Consider the following 12,046-nt stretch of genomic DNA (forward strand, 5'->3'; position numbering starts at 1 on the left):
AGTGGTGAGAGCACGTGGTGCGGAGACAGATTCTCGCCACGCCACCTGGTAGGAGCGACCTGTCAGGTAGGACGCAATCCAAGAGTGAGCCGCGCCGGAGATGCCCAACTCGGAGAGGGTGGAGAGGAGGATCTGATGGTTCACAGTATCAAAGGCAGCAGATAGGTCTAGAAGGACGAGAGCAGAGGAGAGAGAGTTAGCTTTAGCAGTGCGGAGAGCCTCCGTGACACAGAGAAGAGCAGTCTCAGTTGAATGACCAGTCTTGAAATCTGACTGGTTTGGATCAAGAAGGTCATTCTGAGAGAGATAGCAAGAGAGTTGGCTAAAGACGGCACGCTCAAGAGTTTTGGAGAGAAAAGAAAGAAGGGATACTGGTCTGTAGTTGTTGACATCGGAGGGATCGAGTGTAGGTTTTTTGAGAAGGGGTGCAACTCTCGCTCTCTTGAAGACGGAAGGGACATAGCCAGCGGTCAAGGATGAGTTGATGAGCGAGGTGAGGTAAGGGAGAAGGTCTCCGGAAATGGTCTGGAGAAGAGAGGAGGGGATAGGGTCAAGCGGGCAGGTTGTTGGGCGGCCGGCCGTCACAAGTCGCAAGATTTCATCTGGAGAGAGAGGGGAGAAAGAAGTCAAAGCATAGGGTAGGGCAGTGTGAGCAGGACCAGCTGTGTCATTTGACTTAACAAACGAGGATCGGATGTCGTCAACCTTCTTTTCAAAATGGTTGACGAAGTCATCCACAGAGAGGGAGGAGGGGGGGGATTCAGCAGGGAGGAGAAGGTGGCAAAGAGCTTCCTAGGGTTAGAGGCAGATGCTTGGAATTTAGAGTGGTAGATAGTGGCTTTAGCAGCAGAAACAGAGGAAGAAAATTTAGAGAGGAGGGAGTGAAAAGATGCCAGGTCCACAGGGAGTCTAGTATTCCTCAATTTCCGCTCGGCTGCCCGGAGCCCTGTTCGGTGAGCTCGCAATGAGTCGTCAAGCCACGGAGCAGGAGGGGAGGACCGAGCCGGCCGGGAGGATAGGGGACATAGAGAGTCAAAGGATGCAGAAAGGGAGGAGAGGAGGATTGAGGAGGCAGAATCAGGAGATTGGAGGGAGAAGGATTGAGCAGAGGGAAGAGATGATAGGATGGAAGAGGAGAGAGTAGCGGGAGAGAGAGAGCGAAGGTTGCTACGGTGCAATACAATCTGAGTAGGGGCAGAGTGAGTAGTGTTGGAGGAGAGCGAGAGAGAAAAGGATACAAAGTAGTGTTTGGAGATTTGGAGGGGAGTTGCAGTGAGATTAGTAGAAGAACAGCATCTAGTAAAGATGAGGTCAAGCGTATTGCCTGCCTTGTGAGTAGGGGGGGACGGTGAGAGGGTGAGGTCGAAAGAGGAGAGGAGTGGAAAGAAGGAGGCAGAGAGAAATGAGTCAAAGGTAGACGTAGGGAGGTTGAAGTCCCCCAGAACTGTGAGGGGTGAGCCATCCTCAGGAAAGGAACTTATCAAGGCGTCAAGCTCATTGATGAACTCTCCAAGGGAACCTGGAGGGCGATAAATGATAAGGATGTTAAGCTTGAATGGGCTAGTGACTGTGCCAGCATGGCATTTAAATGAGGAGATAGACAGATGGGTCAGGGGAGAAAGAGAGAATGTCCACTTGGGAGAGATGAGGATTCCTGTGCCACCACCCCGCTGACCAGATGCTCTCGGGGTATGCGAGAACACATGGTCAGACGAGGAGAGAGCAGTAGGAGTAGCAGTGTTTTCAGTGGTAATCCATGTTTCCGTCAGCGCCAAGAAGTCGAGGGACTGGAGGGTAGCATAGGCTGAGATGAACTCTGCCTTGTTGGCCGCAGAACGGCAGTTCCAGAGGCTGCTGGAGACCTGGAACTCCACGTGGGTCGTGCGTGCAGGGACTACCAGGTTAGAGTGGCAGCAGCCACGCGGTGTGAGGCATTTGTATAGCCTGTGCGGAGAGGAGAGAACAGGGATAGACAGACGCATAGTTGACAGGCTACAGAAAATGGCTACAATAATGCAAAGGAGATCTGAATGAAATGAACTAAACATCTGGGAAAGCGAGAGAGCGGGGCCTCCCTCACTTACGTTTCACGGAAACACCCAAATATAACTCTCCCAACTTCCACCTCAGAAACGATAATTGTTGTAAACTACAGCGGTTCAATGTTTTCTAGGAATAGACTAACTTAGTTTATTCAGCTAGCTAACTTGGTACAGTATTCTTCCGTGAAAACCGTCCAGGGCACCGAATCCTATGACGCCACAGCCAACTAGCATGCCAGCCTCCAACAACACGGTTTAGCACCAATACTCGGCCACAACAAACCACCAGTGTGTCAACACGCCAAGCAGATCATTCATGTCCGTGTCTAACGTTGTGTAAAGTTTTGGGTTAGTCCCGACAGCTTGAGCGAGTCCGTCGTCAACTTATTCAGCCAGTTAGTTAGCTAGAATAGTTAGCATACTAGCTAGCCATTGCTTTCTGCCAACGAAACCCTCCTCCCACGGCACGAACACACAGAGAGAGCCAAGCTAACGTTAACTAGTCACCCATGTCCCAAATTCCCTTGAACGACTCTGGTTACCAGTATGTAAAAACAAAACACAAATGTAGGTTATAACTTACCCCTAGCAGCTACTGTTAGCCAGCCAAATATAAAGCTAGCCACTGAATCGACTCAGCCAGTTCGCGTCTGTTCGCTAGGTCGTTCCAGCTATTGTCTAGTTAGCTATCCAGGTAACAACAAGCTAGCTACATTTCGAGCACAGTAGCTACTAACTACCTAATGCCAACGCTTCAGACAGAGAGGCAACAAAGAGACCGAAGATAACCCTGAAGGAGCTGCAAAGCTCCACAGCGGAGATTGGAGTATCTGTCCATAGGACCACTTTAAGCCGTTCACTCCACAGAGCTGGGCTTTACGGAAGAGTGGCCAGAAAAAAGCCATTGCTTAAAGAAAAAAATAGGCAAACACGTTTGTTGTTCACCAAAAGCCATGTGAGAGACTCCCCAAACATATGGAAGAAGGTACTCTGGTCAGATGACACTAAAATTGAGCTTTTTGGCCATCAAGGAAAACACTATGTCTGGCGCAAACCCAACACCTCTCATCACCCCGAGAACACCATCCCCAAAGTGAAGCATGGTGGCAGCAGCATCATGCTGTGGGGATATTTTTCATTGGCAGGGACTGGGAAACTGGTCAGAATTGAAGGAATGATGGATGCCACTAAATACAGGGAAATTCTTGAGGGAAACCTGTTTCAGTCTTCCAGAGATTTGAGACTGGGACGGAGGTTCACCTTCCAGCAGGACAATGACCCTAAGCATACTGCTAAAGCAACACTCGAGTGGTTTAAGGGGAAACATTTAAATGTCTTGGAATGGCCTAGTCAAAGCTCAGACCTCAATCCAATTGAGAATCTGTGGTATGACTTAAAGATTGCTGTAAACAAGCGGAACCCATCCAACTTGAAGGAGCTGGAGCAGTTTTGCCTTGAAGAATGGGCAAAAATCCCAGTGGTTAGAGATGCCAAGCTTATAGAGACATACCCCCTTTGCAGCTGTAATTGCTGCAAAAGATGGCTCTACAAAGTATTTACTTTTGGAGGGTGAATATTTATGCACGCTCAAGTTTTCTGTTTTTTTGTCTTATTTTGTTTTACAATAAAAATAATTTGCATCTTCAATGTGGTAGGCATGTTGTGTAAATCAAATGATACAAACCCCCCAAAAATCCTTTTTAATTCCAGGTTTAATTCCAATTAAGGCAACAAAATAGGAAAAATGCCAAAGGGGGTGAATACTTTCGCAAGCCATTGTATAGCAATGGTTATCAACTGTACTGCAGGGATGGAACGTAAGTCGCAGAAAATTGAGGTTGTGGTGGCAGCTGCAGAGAGGTATTTGTCCACTAAAATGGAATTGCTCCTGAGGGTTAAACAGTGAAGAAGCTGATAAGAAAGCTCATTTGAAGTGGATTGCATAATGTGTGTGTGTATGTGTGTGTGGGTGTGTGTGTGCATGCATGTATAGTGTGTGTCTGCACGCTTCAGTATTAAAGTGTGTATATGACTTTGCCCAGTCTGTATTGAAAGGGCAACCTGCCATAAGCTAATGGATCAATTACATAAAAACAACTGTGCAGTCATTATATATCATAGCAAAACATTTTCATGGATCTAATTTGATTCATTTGTCAAATTTAAGAAGAGAAAGTATTTGCAGACCAGCCACTACAAATCCACTTTAGTTTTTTTATATTATATTTACATTTTAGCAGACGCTTTTATCCAGAGCAATTAGGGTTAAGTGCCTTGCTCAAGGGCACATCGATAGATTTTTCACCTAGTCGGCTCAGGGATTAGAACCAGCGACCTTTCGGTTACTGGCACAACGCTCTTAACCACTAAGCTACCTGCCGCCAGTTTTCAGGATATTATACAGAATTATAGCTGTATCACTTCATGAGCAGGTCCTGAAATGGGGCAATCTGTGATTGGTACATCCATTTTTTGACTTTTAATAAAGACATTGATTCTTGAAGAATATAACCGCTTTGTTGCTTTTTGAAACCCAGATTGCCTTTGTCAATATTGCCAGTGTCATATTTGCTGGCTCTGATGAGATCAAAGTCCATAGCCTAACTCATATGGTCTGTGTTAAAGGGATAATCTGTGATTCAAAAAACAACAACGCAGTTTCCCTGGCCTTTAAAGAGACAGGCAACTTCATCTCAATCATACACCAGTGCCTGACCAGAACAAATAAACTCAAACCTTTGTGTGTGTGTATTTGGGTGTGCGTGTGAGTGCGTGTGCATGTGTGTGAAAAACAATGCCCATAGGTCTCCTGGAGTCGTATAATATAAGAATAACAATAACAACTGAATGACTAAAAAGCGCCCTAAGGAAAAGCAAAGCAAAAAAGGTGTTTTAAGATCTCTTTTAAAAATGTCGACAGTTTCGGCCCCCCTCAGGTTCTCTGGCAGGCTATTCCAGAGGCTAGGGGCATAGTAACTAAAGGCTGCCTTTCCTTGCCTCTCCTTGCCTCTTTGTCCTAGGCTTTGGGATAGTTAAAAGGCCAGTGCCAGAAGACCTGAGGGACCTACGGGGTACATAACTTAAAAGCATGTCTGACATGTATTGGGGTGCACAATCATGGATTGATTTAAAAACCAATAGAATAAAATTCACAGGCAGCCAGTGCAGAGACCTTAAAACCGGCATAATGTGTGCTCTCCATCTGGTCTTGGTCAGTACCCGTGCTGCAGCAATCTGTATGTTTTGCAGTTGACCAATGGCTTTCTTGGGTAGACCAGACAGGAGAGCATTACAGTAGTCAAGCCTGCTTGTAATAAAAGCATGGATGAGTCTCTCTGTATCAGCCTGAGAGAGAAACAGCCGCACCTTGGCAATGTTCCTCAGGTGGTAAAAAGCTATTTTGGTCACATGGAGACTTCTCTCAGCTAGATAGATAAAGCATCGGAGAGGATTAGGGAGGACAGGGGTCAGTTGACCAGAAAGGATTTGGGGAGGAACACACAAGGAATGAGGTCTTTGCACTTTAGTTCCGCTACATCAGCAGGAAACCAACAGGAGGCAGCAGCCTTGTGGGAGATTAGCAGGAGATTTTGAGAAGAAAGGAAAAGCCTTGTGAATGGAGTTCAATTCCTTTCGGCAAGCTGCACTAAGGCACACACAAGGCTCCCTCGATCCCCCCGAAATTAGGCACGGAGAACGGAAGATCCCCCCCATAAACAGATTAAGGAAGAAGGGGGGAGGTAGGGAGGCATTCCGCTACCCAGACGCTGAGAGGGAGGGATGAGAGGGAGGACAGGAGAGAAGAGAAGAGGGGAGGGGAGGATAGAGGGAGGATGTGGGGAAGGAGGGTGAATAAGGGAGGTTAGGAGAAGAACAGGGGATTATTAAGAGAGAGGAGAGGGGAGGATAGGTGAGGGTAGGATAGGGGGAGGGGGAGGGCCCCCATAGACAGTGTTATTTGTACATTAGACTAACTAGACTGGCCTATTCCCTACTGGAGCTGTTTCTGTGGGAACGGCTAGCATGTTGCAAATAATAATACCTGTAATAAATAAATGTACCTTTTTTACACAAGCACCACAGCAGGTGTGGACTTAGTAATTAGACTCACTTCTTCCTTTGTCCAGACAGGAATGCAATAAGGAAGACTGAACCATATCATCCTGTCATCTGTTGACAGGTTTACCCTACAGTAAGTCTGGGTCCAGGATGGAGCTGGTTCTATCTGCTGTAAACCCTCCAGATGCCCTGCTAGCCCGAGGTTAGACCAGGGGCTCACCTGGTTCAGTATCCCAGTATAGATGCTCCTCAGATGGGTCAGTACTCACCCTGGTGTCAACGTTGGTGGGTCTGGGGCCGTGACTGAAGGCCTGTGCTGGGTCCTTGTGGTACACCTTCAGGCAGGAGTGATCCGTGATATTCCTGTAGGGGGAGGGAGAAACGTCCAGAGGGAAATGAGGAGCCCAGAATATATCACTATTGGACAGCGGTCCCCTATACCCAGACATTGGCGTACACGCTGACATGTCTATGTCATACACAGTCCACAGTCTGATGTACTGGCTGTAATGAGCCATCATGGTGTTGTGTCCAATAGGCCCAAAACGTGTCCAGTGGTGTTACGGTGAAAAGTATCCCTCAAATAAATCAATAAAGCTACATCTCGTCTTTGTTTTCCGTGTCAATTATTGCTCATGTGCCCTCTACTACTGAGCCAGCCAGCAAGGAATGAACATGTGATCACTTTTACAGCCCTGATAAAAAAGGTTAGAGCTAGTCACAAAGTACACATCACACCACCGCAAGAACACTACAGATAGAGATAGAGCCAGAATACTTGTTTTTCCCATTGAGCCTTCAAAATCACAGGAGGCTGCTGAGGGGAGGATGGCTCATACTAATGGCTGGAACAGAGCAAATGGAATGATACCATTCCACTCATTGCGCTCCAGCCATTACCACGAGCCCATCCTCCCCACGAGCCCATCCTCCCAAATCCTGTGTTTAAAATTGAGTATAATCGCCCATTTGCTGTAAGCCTGTATTCTACAGACATTTAAATATTTAAATATTTTAAATGTAAATGTAAAAACAGGTCCTGTATGCACTGTCAGTTCATTGTCCTGGGTATTGAATAGTAACTTATATGTATTGTTGGATTTTATGTAGTACCAGGATGTGGGCTAACTAGGTGAAGGTGATTGATGATGTGACTGTGTGTGGGCATGACTGTGAGGGCAAGAAACCCTTGTCACTGTTGTCTTACGAGTCATACCCCTCTGTAAAACTCAAAAGAACAGAGACGACTTCTTAACTAATGCTAAAGCTACATGTGCCTGTGCAAAGAGTCACTTAGTGCACAGAGAGGAGAAGACAGACAGAATGTGGCCACCTTGGCTACAGCTCACTCACTCACTTTAAATCTGCGGCTCTGGAACAAACAAGACTGTTTATGGGTTATTTTCCGTTCCTTTTGTCCTGCCAACTGAGCAGCGATGAAACGTGTCAAAACACATGAAATCGTCCACAGTTGAACTTTCCACTGGTACTGGACAAAAAAAACACACCCATTTACCTGACGTCGGTGAGCTCGTAGTACATGTTCCTCATGTCGTCTTTGACATAGACAGCCACACTGGGAGACTCCAGCATCTTCATGGTGAGCTGCTGGGGGAAGGCACTCACAAACAGAGCCCTGATGGTGTCTCCACTGGTGATTTCATTGGGCATCCGGATCTGCTTGGTCTCGTCTCCGTACTGCAGGTACAGCACACCTGGGGAGAAGAGAGGGAGGTGAGGGGGTTAATGGAGGGTGACTGAGGGGTTAATGATTGGTTGATGATGATCTGGTGGCGCTTACCCATGTAGCTACAGAGGTGTCACATCAGTGTTGTGTCAGTGACTTTGTCCCAAATGGCACCCTATCCCCTAGGCCTATAACTCCAGTGAATAGAGTGCCATTTGGGATGCATAGTGTATTTATGTACTATGGTGCTTGTCTTTGTGTATTGGGGCCCACCTAAATCGTGTGCAGTCATGTCCTATTATGTGCAGTCTGACATACAGCACAAATACTACCTTTACTGTATTTACAATGATTAACTATAATATCTTTACTGTATTTACAATGAGTAACTATAATATCTTTACTGTATTTACAATGAGTAACTATAATATCTTTACTGTATTTACAATGAGTAACTATAATATCTGTACTGTATTTACAATGAGTAACTATAATATCTTTACTGTATTTACAATGAGTAACTATAATATCTTTACTGTATTTACAATGAGTAACTACAATATCTTTATTGTAATTAAAATGAGAATTGAGATAGTGGTGATAAAGCTAAAGACCCATAAAACTATAAGCATTGGTGTGTATGTGTGCATGCCGGCGGGTGCATACGGTACGTGTGCTTATGCAGTTCGTAAGTCATGTGGGTTGTGTGAGGGTGAGGTTGATGTGGGATGGGGAAGGGAGAGGGCTGTGGCTGTGTGTTGTGTGTGGGAAGGGTGAGCATCAGCAAAGCATCAAACAGACAAGACACTGAACTCCTGAACTCTGGGTGTGGCTTCTGTACTGCACTTCACCAAAGCATATTAAATACATTACACCCTCTCACACACAACACACCCTTGCCCACAGACAAAAACATACATTTTCAAAAGACTTGGAGCTTGACAACTTGACTGCTTTAAACATGTTATATGTCCATACAGGACAGTGCAAATAAAGAAGCCTGTGAGCTTGACTTTGTATCTTGTTTTCTAGTCAAAGCCTCATCATCTGACGTATTATAACAAATACACAGCTTATAATCACTGAAATAAGAGCTTCCTGTATACAACAGGGTACATACAGTACACATTGTGTATCATTTAGGATCCGTCACTCATTTATATGTGTACGCAATAGGACTCTGGTCAAAAGTTGAGCACTATATGGAATAGGGTGCTATTTGGGACGCAAGCCTATGCATTTTCTCACCGGTCCTCCTCGGTACAGGTACTGTATGTAGTGTATACTGATAGAGAGGAGCTTTTCCTAACTTGCAGTGGCTCCATAAAAGGAGCGGACCAGTAAAAACAACCAGATGTTTCCAATAATATTCAGTGCCTTGCAAAAGTATTCATCCCCCTTGGCATTTTTCCTATTTTGTTGCATTACAACGTGTAATTTAAATTGATTTTTATTTGGATTTCATATAATGGACATACACAAAATAGTCCAAATTGGTGAAGTGAAATGATTATTAACATTATTAAAATATTGAAAGAATATGGCACCACAACAAACCTGCCAAGAGAGGGCTGCCCACCAACACTCACGTACCAGGCAAGGAGGGCATTAATCAGAGAGGAAACAATGAGACCAAAGATAACCCTGAAGGAGCTGCAAAGCTCCACAGCGGAGATTGGAGTATCTGTCCATAGGACCACTTTAAGCCGTACACGCCACAGAGCTGGGCTTTACGGAAGAGCGGCCAGAAAAAAGCCATTGGCCAAAAGGCATGTGGGAGACTCCCCAAACATATGGAAGAAGGTACTCTGGTCAGATGACACTAAAATTGAGCTTTTTGGCCATCAAGGAAAATGCTATGTCTGGCTCAAACCCAACACCTCTCATCACCCCGAGAACACCATCCCCAAAGTGAAGCATGGTGGCAGCAGCATCATGCTGTGGGGATATTTTTCATTGGCAGGGACTGGGAAACTGGTCAGAATTGAAGGAATGATGGATGCCACTAAATACAGGGAAATTCTTGAGGGAAACCTGTTTCAGTCTTCCAGAGATTTGAGACTGGGACGGAGGTTCACCTTCCAGCAGGACAATGACCCTAAGCATACTGCTAAAGCAACACTTGAGTGGTTTAAGTGGAAACATTTAAATGTCTTGGAATGGCCTAGTCAAAGCCCAGACCTCAATCCAATTGAGAATCTGTGGTATGACTTAAAGATTGCTGTACACCAGCGGAACCCATCCAACTTGAAGGAGCTGGAGCAATTTTGCCTTGAAGAATGGGCAAAAATCCCAGTGGCTAGATGTGCCAAGCTTATAGACATACCCCAAGATACTTGCAACTGTAATTTCTGCAAAAGGTGGCTCTACAAAGTATTGACTTTTGCGGGATGAATAGTTATGCACGCTCAAGTTTTCTGTTATTTTTTGTTTGTTTCACCCCCAAAAATATTTTGCATCTTCAAAGTGGTAGGCATGTTGTGTAAATGAAATGATACAAACCCCCCAAAAATCCATTTTAATTCCAGGTTGTAAGGCAACAAAATAGGAAAAATGCCAAGGGTGGTGAATACTTTCGCAAGCCACTGTAATAAAACATCCTACAGGCTCTTTTAAAGAGAGGGAGGACAAATCCGGGAAATAAAGGTGCTGAGCCACTCTATGGCACATACATCTATGGCTCTACTAGGATTGTCTAGTAACAACTTAACAAAGTCTGTTTTGATCTAACTCACTCCTCCTTAGTGAATTGTTATATTAGCAGTACAAGCCTGGCTTTTCATTTAGATGAATGACCACGCAGACCCTCCTAATACGACGTGTGTTATTCAATGACTGGTTGTGCGTCCACACAAAATAAAGGCATTTTTTAAGGAGTGGGGCAGTCCCAGTCCTTTTTGAGATTGATTGAAGAGATAGTAAAGTGTTGGAAAGAATAGGGTGAGTCAAAGGGCAGTATTCAAACCCATGCCGACTCTGGCATACATATGTGCCGAGGTCAGCGGCTGTAACCGCTGGACCACACAGGCCACACAATAGTGTACTATTTTTGACCAGCGCCCATAGGGACTATATAAGGAATATGGTGCCATTTGGGACACACACTTGGCTTCATATTCTATTATACATGGAATGAAATAAAAACTTTAATTAGCTCCTGAGACTTTGGATGGCTAACTTCTAGTACGGAGTCGGATTGCAGGACTGTATGTGGCCTCTGATTGTCTTGTTTCACTCTCTAAATCAGAACCAAATGGCGTGGCTGCACAGCAAATGGTCAGAGGAGAACATACTTTGTCTGCATCCCAAATGGCACCCTATTCCCTATACAGTGCACTACTTTTGACCAGAGACCTATGGGCCTTGGTCAAAAGTAGCACACTATAAAGGGAACAGGGTGACATTTGGGACGCAGACTTAGTTTCCAGGGCTTGCTAGGTTTTATGACAGTCAGATCCTATTCCAGACTCTGCTCTTATGCATCTCCAAATGGAACCCAATCACCTTCAATTACGTTCATTTCAAATGCAGCATAAATAGAGTTCTATATTTCCCTCTCTTCTACAATATAAAACACAGTACAGCAATAAATAAATATCTAACAGATCTCCCAAAACAACTGCTACAAGACTGTAGTATAAATATTTTGTATCACTACTACACATCAGCTATAAGTAACATAAAGAGAATAGAGAAACTCACTTGAATAGAGTAATTCCAAGATGTCAGCTACTGTAGCTCCAATGTTGTGTTAAGGAGTCTTCTGACTGAAGGCACTACTTCTACCGGCACAGGGCTCTTAAGGAAGACCAGATGTCTCTGGGGACACGACTGTGTGTGTGGGGGAGGCTCTGGGGTGAAGCTTCCCCTAGGTACAGATTTAGGATCAGCTTCCCCTCCCCAATCCTAACCTTAACCATTAGTGGGGAAAATGAAAAGCTGACCCAAGATCAGCAACCAGGGGGCCACCAGAGGAATGCTGGGTAATATGCTCTCTTTTCTCCACCCCCTTCGTCACCCCATAACCCACTCTGCTGGCATAATGCATTATCCTGCTGTGTGTGTGTGTGTACGCATGCCTGTGTGTGCGGTCATATATTCTTGGAGATGTTTATGTACAATGTCTGCAATTCAGCATCTCAACCTAAGCAAGACGCCACTTTTGGCACAGAACAGCATGCAAAATGACTTCCTGTTGGTCAAAGGGGTGTGCTACCCATATGTGAACAACTCATTTAAAGGCACTTGAAGTAAATGA

At 45.1% G+C, this 12,046-nt stretch overlaps 1 protein-coding gene across 1 annotated transcript in view; it reads right to left on the bottom strand.

Moving 5' to 3' along the window:
• LOC311138572 (sickle tail protein-like) overlaps positions 1-12,046 on the bottom strand; it is a 96,989-nt gene that overhangs the window by 37,803 nt on the left and 47,140 nt on the right. The window contains exons 4-5 of the mRNA XM_084173315.1: positions 7,618-7,816; positions 6,371-6,464 (exon numbers count right to left, since the gene is read on the bottom strand). Of these exons, the coding sequence (XP_084029441.1) occupies positions 6,371-6,464; positions 7,618-7,816 (293 nt within the window). The remainder of the gene's footprint in view (positions 1-6,370; positions 6,465-7,617; positions 7,817-12,046) is intronic.

Source organism: Coregonus lavaretus, assembly GCF_964263955.1.
Source record: "Coregonus lavaretus genome assembly, chromosome: 2".
Classification (NCBI taxonomy): Eukaryota; Metazoa; Chordata; class Actinopteri; order Salmoniformes; family Salmonidae; genus Coregonus; species Coregonus lavaretus.